The 14,340-nt window shown below is 42.7% G+C and overlaps 2 protein-coding genes across 3 annotated transcripts in view; one reads left to right on the top strand and one right to left on the bottom strand.

The window, feature by feature from the left end:
* Nucleotides 1-8,779, bottom strand: part of FARS2 (phenylalanyl-tRNA synthetase 2, mitochondrial) — a 298,134-nt gene extending 289,355 nt beyond the window's left edge. The window contains exons 1-2 of one of the 2 annotated variants that reach the window (XM_072152519.1): nt 8,628-8,779; nt 6,521-6,609 (exon numbers count right to left, since the gene is read on the bottom strand). In XM_072152519.1, coding sequence (XP_072008620.1) covers nt 6,521-6,609; nt 8,628-8,719 — 181 coding nt within the window. In that variant the 5' untranslated portion in view covers nt 8,720-8,779. The remainder of the gene's footprint in view (nt 1-6,520; nt 6,610-8,627) is intronic. The other variant, XM_072152520.1, reaches the window with a different exon arrangement.
* Nucleotides 8,780-12,133: 3,354 nt separating this feature from the next.
* LYRM4 (LYR motif containing 4) overlaps nt 12,134-14,340 on the top strand; it is a 78,785-nt gene continuing 76,578 nt past the window's right edge. The window contains exon 1 of the mRNA XM_072152522.1: nt 12,134-12,279. The gene's annotated coding sequence lies outside the window, so the exon portion shown is untranslated. The remainder of the gene's footprint in view (nt 12,280-14,340) is intronic.

Below are 14,340 nucleotides of genomic sequence, written 5' to 3'. Positions count from 1 at the left end.
CAGAATAATTATGGTGGTCATTTAAAGATTACACTAATGCAACCAACAGCAAAACTAGAATTGAGAGAAAATAATAAAGAGCTCAATCTGTAGTCAATAACCTCATAAAAGACAGTTTCTCTCGTCAGCAAGTCCTCTTTACAATTACAGTAATAATGTCATTCACCACTGCTCACTTCTCCACTGTTCCAATCATTTATAAAGGGAGCAAAGGGAAATTGAATAGAAAAACACACCAACTACTTCAAAAGAAAAATCAGGTCACTTTTCTCTCACCAGTTTTTACCCCATTTAGCTACTAGCCCCTCAGGTGGGTATGAATGGTCATTCCTAGAATTTCCTCCTCTATGTGAGATTTGGTCCATATACAAATAGAAAGATCTTATCCAAAGTCAAGTGAAAATGAGCAGTCATATAATGAGGAAGAAATGTCACTTTAGATACCATCATTTTCCATTCTATAATACATAGACACTTGTGTAATATTAAATATAAGAATACCTGCACAGCTAGAGGATAATTTATAGTAACAAAAACGGCCAACACACTAATGTAGCAATCAAATGGACCCCTGAGGAAGTCTCACAAAGCGACGAAACGTGTGAGGTATTTTGCCCACATTGCCCTCTGAAAACACTCTTCTTGTTACAAATATCATGGATTGGCAACTATGTACCGCTGATCAGCTTTTGGGTTATATTCCAAAAGAGTGTGCCATCTGTTCCATCAGTGTTATATGCATTTTCTCATGTGGGAACTATATTTATTGACTCTAACAACAATTTGTATGGTCTATTGTTCACACTGATTCATTTATATGGGACAAATGGCAATATATTTATTGTTGTTGGTGCAATGTGATATGTATGGATCTATTGTGGTCTTATACATGGGTCATGTTCGGATGTAAAATTGTACTTTTTAGGTGTTTTTAATCTAGTGTTATGTGGTGTCAATAATTAATAAAGATTTGTGTAGATTTTTTGGCCTATACACACTTCCCTTTGTTTTTTGTTGGTACTATTAAATATAATCTTTTTGATATATATCATCTTTTTAACCCCTTACTGACGGGTGCGGGTACATGGAGAGGGCTCACGGGCTGAGTCCTCTCTGTAGCCGGTGGTATCCCGCAAAGCTGCCGGCAGCTTCAAAAAGCTGAAGATAGTCGCTCCCCGATCCTGTCTCGTTTTAACCCATTCATTACAATGTGGTTATATCACATTTTAATGAATGAGGAAGAAAATCCCCATTTACAGCCGTACTGTAGTATGGCAGTATATTTTAGGATCGATCAGACAACCTAGGGTTAAAGTACCCTAGGGAGTCTGAAAAATAGTAAAAAAAAATTATAATAAGAAAAAATAAAAATTCAAATCAACCCCCTTTCCCAAGAAGTCATATAAATATAAATAAACAGTAAAAATCAAAACACACTAGGTATAGCAGCTTTCGAAAATGCCCGATCAAAATATAGTAACGGTTTTCCCTGCGTTTAACCTCATAACGGAAAATTGCGTCCAAAGTCACTACTTTTTTGCCATTTTGGAAAACATAAAATATTCTATAAAGTGATCAAACGGTTATACAGACCTAAAAATGATAGCATTGAAAACGTCATCAAAAGTCGCAAAAAATTACAACACCCACAGTTACATACACCGAAGTATGAAAAAGTTATTAGAGGCTGAAGATTGCAAAATAAAAAAAAATTAAAAATTGTACAGGAGGTTTTAATTTTTGTACAAATTTGTTATCCGCGTGATCGCACCGACCCAAAGAATAAAGTAGACATGTAATTTGGGGCGAACAGCGAAAGGCGTAAAATCTAAGCACAAATGCGTTTTTTCACCATTTTCACTGCATTTGGAATTTTTTTTTCATTTTCATTTTTGAAGGTGGGGAGTGAAAAATGGAAATGAAAAAAAAAAAAAAAGGGCCAGGTCGTTAAGGGGTTAAAGATGATATGAAGCAAGAAATGGCTCTTTATCATCTCGAATTTCCAACCAAGTATTAAACTGCTGATAACACCGGTTCTGTAGCTTCCAGAAGCACAAGCCTGATGTTAACTGAAAGATAAGATACTTAACTTCATTGTGACACCAAGCATGTTTAGGTACTATGGAACCAAAGATAAAGTCGTCTGAATTGGGAATATTCCTGCTGCCTCTAAACGCGACTAATAATAACTAAACAAATATGAATGCGCTCATTTTTCCATGACTACCATGGAAATCTACCATTTGCTTTTATGCCAAACATACCTTGAGAATGCTTTAGCTACACTGATGCAGAAACATGACTTATTTAATCCCTGATTTAATCCCTGGTTTTGCTGAAAAAACAACTATAAAATTATTATAATCTGGAGCTCCTGTGGCTGGCACGGCGCTTCTCCTCTTACCCTAATTATGCACTGCTTCAGAGAACGCTGTATTCACTGTTTTGTCCCTGACAGGCAGAAGTAATTAATCGCTGCACCATGCCCAGCTGCTGTGTAGGAATCATACAGCTCAGGTTGATTAGTCCTGTCTGGACAGTTCAGGAAGCCCGTGTAAAGTGTTTATGTATGGCAGGCAGTCTGCACCCATCTTTCCCATGATCCTGAATTTTATAATTGTTTTTTAGTAAAACCACTCGGATGAGAGGTTAAACAAGATATGTTTCTGCAACAGTGTACCTACAGCATTCTCAAGGTAATTTTCCTTTACCATATGAGAGAATTCTAGAAACATTTTTCCTACCCGAGGGTGCTGGTAGTTTAATGGAGTACAATCTGGCGACAGTCTCCTTTTAACCTGTTACAGCTCTTTACTGACTTTGGACCACACAGTTTTTAGCTAAAAAAAAAAAAAAAAAGGAAAATCCCTATCCCCAGAAACTTAACTTTGTGAGCCTACACGGACAAAGTAAGAAATTATTAAGCCCTATCCTCAAATGTTATCAGGCCATTTAAGCCAAACAATCAATGCTTTAATGAAAAAATTTGAAGGCGGAAGAACATCAAAAGGAAAAGTATCAGTGTCAAATGCGTATTCGTAAATTTTAACAGAAATTAAAAAACATCAGTTATTGGCAGACATATATAAGGGCCCACTCTGCTGCCAGGCCACGCCCTCTTCACGTCCCTCTACTCCCATTTGGCATGGAGGGGCATAAAGGGGGAAAATAAATGCAGTACTTGGCAATTCCGTAGACATGGGGATTTCTCAGTACTTAATATAGACTGCACTGTCGTTTCTGGGTAGAACTGTACGCCATGCCTGATGTATCCAGTGGCACCAGGGAGCGGGGCTTTCTTCATACACTGCCACAGAACCGGTAGCATACTATAAATTATGGTTGTGCCAATACCATAATTTTGAGTGTGATACGATACAAAGAGAAGTATCAAGATACTCAATACCAATTCGATACTTTCAAGAAAAGAAAAATAGTATTATCTGAATTCAATATTAAGGGTGCAGACACATGGGGCCCAGCCCAATCGCATATGCGTTTCCAATTAAACTAATGCATCAGTAACAATCTATCAGCGTTTTGAAGGGGGACCTTCAGTTTTTTTAATGTTAAATTTTACTCAGTTTTATTGCTGTTTTAGCTCCTATAACTCAGTGTGGGCGGAGACTCTCTTAGCAGACACATTATGATCCTTCGAGTGCTGTGATATGCTGTGTTTTGACAAAGATTAGATTAGCAGGGTCCAGGTTTATCTAAACTCTTATTTAGTTAGTGTTAGTGTCTAACACATAGAAAATGAGAGATGAGACAGATCAGAGGTGAGAGATGATGAGATCCAAGAGGAGCGGAGGTAAGTATTTGTAGCCTTTTTGGTATTTTCACTGGTTGATTTCCTTTAAGAATCTTGTCTTCATGGGAATGGTAGGTGCATCTATTGGACGTGAGGATAGACCTTTTAAGGGCTAATCCTCACGCCCCTGCAATCTTTTAAAAACTTTTATTTCCCTAATAAGTAAATTTTCTAGAGAGGCTACTGGGGCGTGGAGTAGCTGGAGCTTAGGCTACTCCCCACCTCAGTAGCCTCTTAGATCCTCCGACACTGCCGACAGTTAGTAGGAGTCTTTTGAATTTGAAAGTATCGAACGAGTACCGAAGTCTTGATACATCATGCAACCCTATTATATTTGCCCACCATTGTGTCATTAGCACCGACTAAAAAAAAAATACAGTATACCTAAACCAGTATGTTGGTGCATACTGCTCAGCTCATTTGGGTACAAATACAGGTTTTGTGCTCCTGTCATAGTCGCTGACTTTTATCCACTTTTTGTCTACCCTTATCTTGAAGTAGTTGTATACTTCTTGGTTGGCATCACGCGTGGAATGTGATCATGTGGAATGTTGTCATCACAGCTGCCCTGTCCAAAGCAGAATCACCTAGGGGCCACCCTGTAACTTTTTTTATTCAATTTCCCACCAAATCCCCATGCTGAAGTTTTCTACAGAAGCGGACAAACCACCATAACTAGTCAGTACCACAGTCCCACAGACCACTGATTATAAAACTCACTTTTCCTCACTGGAAAAAACAAAAAACCTTACTAGGAGGTTATATCATGTAAAATACTGTACATTCCTAAAATCTGGCTTATTGACCATCTTCAGTGTTCCTGATATTCGCATGATCTTGCCCTTTCTGTGCAGGGAAGTTTAACTTTAACCGTTTGATGAAGTCTGAGCACGGCAACTAGGGAGAGAGACAAGGGAAAAGGGTTCCCTCTGTAATCCACCGGGTCCCACACAATGTGATTTCTGAGAGCCGGGGTTTACCATGGCTGCAGGAAGTCTTCCAAGTATGGAAGCCTAATATGCCCGTCCCAAGGCTGGGTCTTATAGGCCAACTGTCAGTGAAATACTGTCAGTTATAATATACTGCAGTACAGAACTACTTTATGAGGGATACTGGTATACCAAGTGCAAGTCTCCTAGTGAAAAAGTAACAAAAAAAAAGTTAAAACCAAAATATTAAAAATTAATAAAAACTAAAATAAAAAACACCCCAAAAACAGCCCTTTTCCATATAAATAGCCATACAGTATGCTAAAAAAAATAAAATAAAACCCACAAAATGGGTATGAACACGGCCGTAGCACCTAGACATGAGCGGACCCGAACTTTAAATCAGAGTACCGCGCGACCCAGACATATTGACGGATTGGCTGCATGGCCACCAATAAGTCGCGCTGGACACACTCAAACCCCGCACCAGTTCTTAAAAAGGAATCCCGTCCATCTCTAGTAGCGACCTTGACAAAGCATAAATTTGTTTATGCTTATAAATTCTGCTATAACATGGCTGCCTGAAGCTGTTGTATCTCTCCTGTACACACACAGGCTGCAGGGGGATGGCCGCCAGCACAAGGAAGCACAGGGAGGAGTCATTACACCATTATACCTCACACCACTATACAGACTGTCAGTCATGTTTATAGTAGCATCTCATACACACAGGCTGCAGGGCCACCAGCACCAGGAAGAACATGGAGGAGACATTACACCATTACCCTTACATCATCATACAGGCTGTCAGTTATGTGTATATGAGTATCACATACACACACAGGGTGCAGGGGGCGTGACCTGACATGCTGAGTTCAGTTCCGGTTTGGAGCGTTTGGGCCGAGAGATCCAGGCAGCAGTCGCTGCGTGTTTGATGCGAGTTCAGTGCATCACACTCTCAAGTGTGGAACAGGCCTAAGGAGGTTAAAAAGTCCTTTATTGTGTTAACATTACTAGTGGGTTAGATCTGGAGAACTTTATTTCTTGGGCAAACACCTTTTATGGCAGCACCCTGAAATCATGGAGGATCGATTGAAACCAGAGGTAGTGGAAGACTTACTTCTGCCACATAACTCATTTAGTTGCTATGGCTGTTATGACTGCAGGATCTACAGAGTGGAACGTATACTAACCACCCCCATATGGCATCCTGCACACTGTTAGCATAGTACTAGCAGTGGGGAGGAGATTATTCATCCCAAGAAATGTCCAATGCCCATTTATGTCCTAAAGCAGTGGTGGTGAACCTGTGGGCACCCAAGGCATCACCCCAGCACAGAGTTTGCCTAACAGGACTCAAGAAGCTCTCCTGCAATCTGTGGAAGTCCTGATGTGCAACACTCAGGGTTATTTTAAAGCGTCATATCCTTGGCTACCTGGGACTGAAGGAGGGCAGAGAAAATTTGGACAGAGCTGAATTATCATTGCAGCTCCTACACAGAAGCATTGGAGAAAAACCACTATGATCATCCAAATTTCTAGTGTATTGGTATCCTCAGGAAGCCAAAACAATTGAAAGTACATTTCACACTGTTACTGTGTAGTATATTGGCTAGTAAAAATCTGTGATAGTTTGTGGGCCTTCTCATGACAGGTTCCCTTTAAAAAACGGTGGACCATAGGGCTGTTCTTGTAACTACAATAATATTAGTTTGTTGCAAAATAGGAAGCGGTCAAAACATAAATTATGTACCACACATATGATGAAAATATTCCTTACCTGAATTTCTATTACTGACTGCGAAATGCCAATTCCTGCATGGTTGTGTGAGGTTTTTCAGGACACACCTTCTGACTCCAGAATACAGCCTGCAATGTACCAAAGAAAGGTGATTCGCTAGATCATCCAAATATTTTATGTGCACACTCATATTCCCAAGCTAGGAGTAGAATTCAGGTCTGATGTATTACAGCCGTTTCCCAGAAAATTGTGCCAAATATGGTTCTGCAGTGAGTGCTTTATTACATGAATACAGCTGCTCACATCTTTCGATCCCACCATACAGTAAGGCTCAGCCTAAGGTCTCATGCACTCAACCGTAATGGGGACCATGATTCGACCACACAATTTGCACAGATCACAGATTATTGACACCTTTAGAACCTGGTTACAGTGCAGTGGACAAGAGGTCTCACTGTACCTTGACCGTGCAGTGAAAAATATAGGACTATGGGGTTTATTTACTAAAAGTGCGCAGATCGCACTTTCGTCGGATTTTCAAAATTTTCTGTATTTGCGGCGCTGTGACAGGTATTTAACTAGGGATTGTTTCGCACGCAATCGGAGCTGCGCTGGCTTTCATGCGACAGAAATCGGGGGGTGGGCCGTCGGATGATCCGATTGAACGCTGAACTCGCGAGGAAGCGACACATGCAAGATATCAGATTCTTCCTGAATCGCGGCAAAGTGCATTCCGGACGGAGAAGGCACTTTTGGGGATCGCGACAGGACAGGTTAATAAAAGTGCCCCTATATCTCCTATATTTTCCCTTAATAAGGTCCTCTTTCCTGTTCTCAGCTGAATGCTTGCTTGTGCCGAAGCACATTTGTTCAAGTGCATGAGAAGTGAAGATACATTCACACAACCGTTGGGGGACGTATATACAGTCACCGTATATATGCGTCTCCCATAGGCTGGGAATGGGCGAACAAAGTGGTACCGTTCTGTACTAGGGGAAAAGATAGGACACGTCCCATCTTTCTCTGTAATACGGCAGAGTGTATTACCCCCTCCTTCTTTCCCCTGCACCGACGTCTGCACAGGTTAGTGTGAATGTAGCCTAAGGCTGTATTCACTTTGTGCATATGTGTTTGCAATTTGAAACACAATCAAATGCAACAGGGTTTGTTTCCACAGATGATCATACAATCGGTAACAAGCAACACATATTTTGCATGTGAATAATGCAGACATGTGGTGCTCATTATAAATTGCATGTTTCAGTGGAAACACATCTGCGATCGGGACAAACCCCTGCATGTGGGGTCCGCTCATGAAACAATGTAGAAAAGAATTGCCTGGGCCACAAACTGTGACCTGCTCCAAAATCTGTGGCTCAGGCAGTCCTCTCACACATGCTATGGAAACCATGGCTGTCTGTGTGTGTGTGTGTGGCCCCACTGAAAAACATGGGGACACGACAAGGAGGGATACCACAAAGCCATAAACATATTTCTTACATGGTGCTTTGTTATACTCTGTGCCTCACTGCCAGATATTGTGGTAACCAAAAAGACCATGAGAAAAAATACCTGAAAATTACCACTTCAATACAACTGACAGTTCTAGGTAATACAGCAGACATATCATGTAATGTAGCACTGCCATAGTAACATCTGAGGCCACGGTCTCACCTTGCATGTTTGGATACTTTCCGCATTGTGAGGGACGCTGCCATGTGTATCACATGAAATAACATGGAGGCATCTATCACAATTCAAAAAAGCATCCAAAGAAATATTGAATACTGCACTATATATAATAATACTGCACTAAACCAAATGTCCTTTTCTACTGATCAGTCCTCAGACATATATAAAGTCCCTGGGTTCTGTGTGCCCCCGGTTCTGCTACTAGTTTACTCAGTCTGGGTGAATAGAGCAGCACAGGAGTCCTGCAGTGGTAGCAGCCTCATTGCTGTCATGTGTGGAGGTCACTGATGCTTCTCCCGCCACATGAGGACAAGAGTCCATGTGCTGCAGCTCTGATCATCCAGGTACAGAGAGAGGATGAGGCGCTGCTCAGGCTGTGCCATGGTGAGGGTCTGTCCAGCTCCCCCTGTGCCAGTAGCCTGAGCAGAGTGTAATGCACAGGCTACACACTCACGGAAGCTGTGCTGTCAGGCTCATGACTGCAGGGAACACAGGGCGCAAGCCAGGAGAAAGTGGCTGGAGGACCTGCAATGATGTCACAATCATGTGACTAGTCACATGACGGAGTCAGGCCAGGCTGTTCTTTCACCAGCCTCATCCAGTACTCACACCCAGGATGCGGACTACAGAACTCTCTACACAGACATATAGCTGTGTACATATATACACACAACTCTACACTGTATATAGCACTATATAATATACACACACAGCTGTGCACAATCTACTGTACACATATACACACAACTCTACACTGTATATAGCACTATATAATATACACACACAGCTGTGCACAATATACTGTACACATATACACAACTACACTGTATACAGCACTATATAATATACACACACAGCTGTGCACAATATAATGTACACATATACACACAACTCTACACTGTACATAGCACTATATTATATACACACAGCTGTGCACAATATAATGTACACATATACACACAACTCTACACTGTATACAGCACTATATTATATACACACATAGCTGTGCACAATATAATGTATATACACACAACTCTACACTGTAAACATCACTATATAATATACACACATAGCTGTGCACAATATAATGTACACATATACACAACTGTACACTGTATACAGCACTATATAATATACACACACAGCTGTGCACAATATACTGTACACATATACACAACTGTACACTGTATATAGCACTATATAATATACACACAGCTGTGCACAATATACTGTACACATATACACAACTGTACACTGTATATAGCACTATATAATATACACACACAGCTGTGCACAATATACTGTACACATATACACAACTGTACACGGTGTACAGCACTATATACTATACACACACACAGGGGCGTCACTAGGTCAAAAGATCCGGGGCCCGTGCCCCGGATCTTTTGACCTGTGCCCCGAATGTCCTGGTGTCCAGGCATATTTCCCTACTCTCATCGCTATCTACGTCCTCAGGACGTAGATAGCGATGAGCACTGAAGAGCGGATGAACGGAGCCGACGGCACTGATGAGCACTGTAGTGGTGCAGGAGCTGTCGGCTCCGTTCTGCACTACAGAGAGCAGGAGACGCGATCACACAGCGTCTCCTGCTTCAAGCAGCTCACCACAGCTGCCGGGAGCAGGAGACGCTGGGTGATGACATCACCGCTCCTCAGCGCTGCAGTGAACGGAGAGCAGCCATGGGAGACACAGAGGTGAGTAGCAGTGTTTATTTTTTTTAATTATGCAAGGTGGATGGGGCACATTGGGGACTTTATGGTGTCTATGGGGAACATTACATTACAGGAGGCTTTGGGGGACAGTAAATCCACTGTAAAGACATTGCGGAGGGGTGCTGTGGAGGACATTAGAGGGTGTTTTGGAGACATTACTAAGGGCTCTGAAGACTTTGGGAGTGGGGGGGCTGTTAGGGACATTACTGGGGGCTGTGAAGACTTTCGGGGGGGGAATGTGGGGAACATAACAGGGTTTTGGAGACATTAATGGGGACTGTGAAGACATTGGGGGGATGTGGGGGACATTACAAGGGGCTACAAAGACATGGGGGGATGTGGGGGACATTACAGGGGGCTTTGGCAACATTACAGGGGCTGTGAAGACATTGAGGGGGATGTGGGGGACATGACAGGGGGTTTTGGGGACATTACCAGGAGCTGTGAAGACTTTGGGGTGCGGGGGCTGTTAGGGACATTACTAGGAGCTGTGGGGAACATAACAAGGGGCTTTGGAGACATTACAGGGGGCTGTGAAGACATTGGGAGGGCTGTAGGCAACATTACAGAGGGCTTTGGGAACATTATTGAGGGGATATTGGAGAGATTACTGGGGGCTGTGGGGGACATTGGGGCTGTCAGGGCATTAGGGGGCTATGTTGAGAACATTATAGAGGACTTTAGGAACATTACTGGGGGCTGTGAAAACATTGGGGGACTGTGAAGGACATTACAGAGGGCTTTGGGAACATTACTGGGGGGCTGTGAAGACATTGGGGGGGCTGTTGGAGACATTACTTGGTCATGTGGGGGACTTCTTAGTGGAGCTGTGGGAGTTACTACAGGGGACTGTGACAACATTGGGGGGCTTCGGGAACATTACTAGGGGGCTGTGATGACATTGAGGGAACACAGGGGACATTATGGGGGGCATTGGGGGACATCGGGGGCTGTGACGGCATTGGGCCGAGGGGGAGTTCTTAGTTAGGGCTGTGGGGAACATTACAGGGGCTCTGGGGAACTTTTGGGGGCTGTGTGGACATTACTTAGTGTAGATTTAAGGTGAGGGGATTCTTTATGTGGGCATGATTAGGCAGGACATTATTTAGTTTAGGGCCACGTTCAGAGCTAATTAGTGGGGGCCACAGTTATTAAGTGTAAATTGCATTCTAACTGTTAGTTCAAGATTATGGAACATTATTAAGTAGGTGGCACACTGGGGGGGTGTAATGTAAATTATGGGGCCTTATACTGTTTTGGGGCAGTAATTGTCAGCTTTATTGTGTGTAAACCAGAATATATGTGTATAATATATACAGGGTGACGTACAAAATAGGTTCTGTAGGTTTGTTCTTAAGTTGAACTTGTATGTAAGTCGGAACTGTATATTTTATAATTGTAACCACAGACAGAATTTTTCTGGTCTCTGTGACGAATGGATTTTGAAAATGTTGAGTTGTCATAAGAACCAGGATTAACAATAAAGCTTCATTACAGACACCTGTGATAACTGTTATAGCTGATTATTGTAGCCTAGGACTAAAGTACTGTAAATTACCAACATCTAGGTCTCTTTGTAACTAGGGGTCGTCTGTAAGTCGGGTGTTCTTGAGTAGGGGAACACCTGTATATAGGTTTTATGGCCTCCTGGCACTGGAGGTAACAGGTAGGGATTTTTCCTGTGTTTTATGTAGCTGTATGTGTTGTGTACGGGAGTGGGCATTACTGAAAGTGTTATCTATATACGTTGGGGCCCGTGTTTTACCACCCTGGCAACGCCCCTGCACACACAGCTGTGCACAATATAATGTACACATATACACACACAACTCTACACTGTATTCAGCACTATATAATATACACACACAGCTGTGCACAATATACTGTACACATATACACACAACTCTACACTGTAAACATCACTATATAATATACACACAGCTGTGCACAATATAATGTACACATATACACACAACTCTACACTGTATATAGCACTATATAATATACACACACAGCTGTGCACAATATACTGTACACATATACATACAACTCTACACTGTATACAGCACTATATAATGCACACATATGCACACAGCTCTACACCATACAGTACACAGCTCTGCACTCTATAATGTACACATATACATAGCTCTGCACTATATAATGATCACATATACACACAACGCTGCAATGACACACAATGCAATGATGTAATCTACTATAGAACACGATGACCTGCGCCTATCACACAGCACAGCCTGCCTGACTCCTCCCACACATGTGACTGATCACAAGGATATGACGTCATCATAGGTCCTTTAGACTACTAGGATCTGACACCCTGCCTTCTCCTGTGCTGATCCCGGAGCAGTGTGAGTGTCCTGTCCACAGCTAGAGCCCTGTGCCTGCAGCAGCCCAATCACATCAGCGTCCTCCGTACATGCAGCAGTCCTGTCACATCAGCGTCCACCATAGTTCTGATTCATACACGTGCAGATGCAGAAATCTTGTCGCTTTATAGCACAGGTTACTCTCACAGTTTGAGGATTGGTAGTTCTCCTATGACAGATTGCTGCAGAGTATTCATGATGGGTTGCTCTGTATTTTATGATATGTTTGTAAGGAATGAAAATGTTATAGATTAGAAAGCTATTTGTAATGTGTGAAAGTGGTTGTCCCGTCACAGGTCAGTGCCGGTCCTGGAGCAACAATGATGCTTATGTTACAAGAGGTTGTCCAGTTTCAGCAGATAAATGTTATTGTTCTTATAATAAAAAGTTATACAAATTTACAATATACTTTGTTTCATTTCCTTACAGTTGTCTAGGACTCTGCTTGCTGTTGTTTAAAGGGGTTATCCGGTTATAAAAAATTAGTTATGGCCTGGCTGGGGCGGGCTATTTAAAAATAATAAACATGTACTTACCTCCTCCGGCGCGACCGATGTCCCACGCCGCACTCCGTTTGATCCGTGCCCCAGTTTGTTTACAGGGGCGCAGAAGCCGCGCACAGGGAGCATCCGGCCGGCAGGAAGCTCCCTGTGCACCCTTGTAATGAAACCGGCTCACAGAAAAGACCGGCGGCGGCGCTGGACATCGGAAGCGCCGGACGAGGGGAGTACATGTTTATTATTTTTAAATAACTAGCCCGACCCCACCCGGGCCCGGCCCTATGTAAATTTTTATACCCGGATAACCCCTCTAATAGGAAGCTTCATGGTTTACTTCCTGTGGACAGATTCTGCTTCATGGTCATGTGATGTCACACAGGTATAATCAGAGCTGTGTTATAAGGAGCTTGCACCTGTGTGATGTCACATGACCAAGGACCAGTCTTTATCCACAGTAGAATGACAAGAAGTAGAGATCTAGAAAAAGAAAGTACATTGGACAATTGTTGAACTTTCATAGCCTGTGCTAGGAGCATTTATTTGCTGAAACTGGACTGAATAGCTGCAGTGGTCACATAAGTGATGTATAAGGGGTAATTTCTGCAGGATTGCAAGTGCAGCTTTTTTCTAATTGTTTATGCTGCATTTCACGGAATGCAAATCACTACAGCAGGATGCATTGTGTCCCTGACCCAGGATAGGAAATGGATGAGAAAGGTGTTGGCAAGTTCTTAAGGCGAACCTGTCACCAGGAATGTCATCTTTAGCTGGTGTCAGGTTCCAATAGCCTTTTCAGCCAGGGAGGAGGGGGATGCGGGGCAGCTGCAGCCTGCATCTGTCTCCTCTCCTCCACACTCCCTTACCTCTTTTTCACTTTCATGTGCATTGAGTAGGCAGGGGGGCGGAGGGGGCTGGTGTGAAGGAAAAGAAGAACTCATGAGGGTGCATAGGCAAATCGCTCACCCCTTCTGTATGCTGGCCCGGGGCGAGCTTGAGGCCTAAGAGATAAATATTACAAAGATAATAATTTTTTGGTTGCTGGGGGTCCCACCAATGTTATAATTTCCTTATTCCTCAGTAACATGACTCGCGTGTGATAAAGTTTTTATAGAAAAGGTGGGGTAATAAAGCTAGGGAAACTTCCAAATTATGAGAGGTAGGTGCCCATTACTTTACATTTCTGTACTTGTCTATAATACAGGCCAGGGTGCTTAGGTCATAAAACCTGTATCCCAAGGAATCGGACACTTTCATACAACCTAATGGTCTGGTGGGGGGGTTGACTCTTTACAAAGGTCAGCAACAGGTGATGTCCAGTTCAGCCATATGCTTTTCCCTAAAAACTCTATCCAGGTCTCCACTGTTACTGTATCAACAGCATGGCCTTGCAGGTAGCAATTAAAGAGAACCTGCCATTTTGGATCTACCTTATTAGGTAGATCTGATGGTAGATGGCTTTATAGAGCCCCAACCTTATTTTGCTTAAAAATTGTCTGGAGCTACATTTACTTACTTACCGTATATACTCCAGTACAAGAAGAGA

The sequence above is a fragment of the Engystomops pustulosus genome, chromosome 5, assembly GCF_040894005.1.
Source record: "Engystomops pustulosus chromosome 5, aEngPut4.maternal, whole genome shotgun sequence".
Classification (NCBI taxonomy): Eukaryota; Metazoa; Chordata; class Amphibia; order Anura; family Leptodactylidae; genus Engystomops; species Engystomops pustulosus.
Note: the sequence above shows the minus strand (reverse complement) of the source record. Positions and strands in the feature narration are given on the sequence as shown.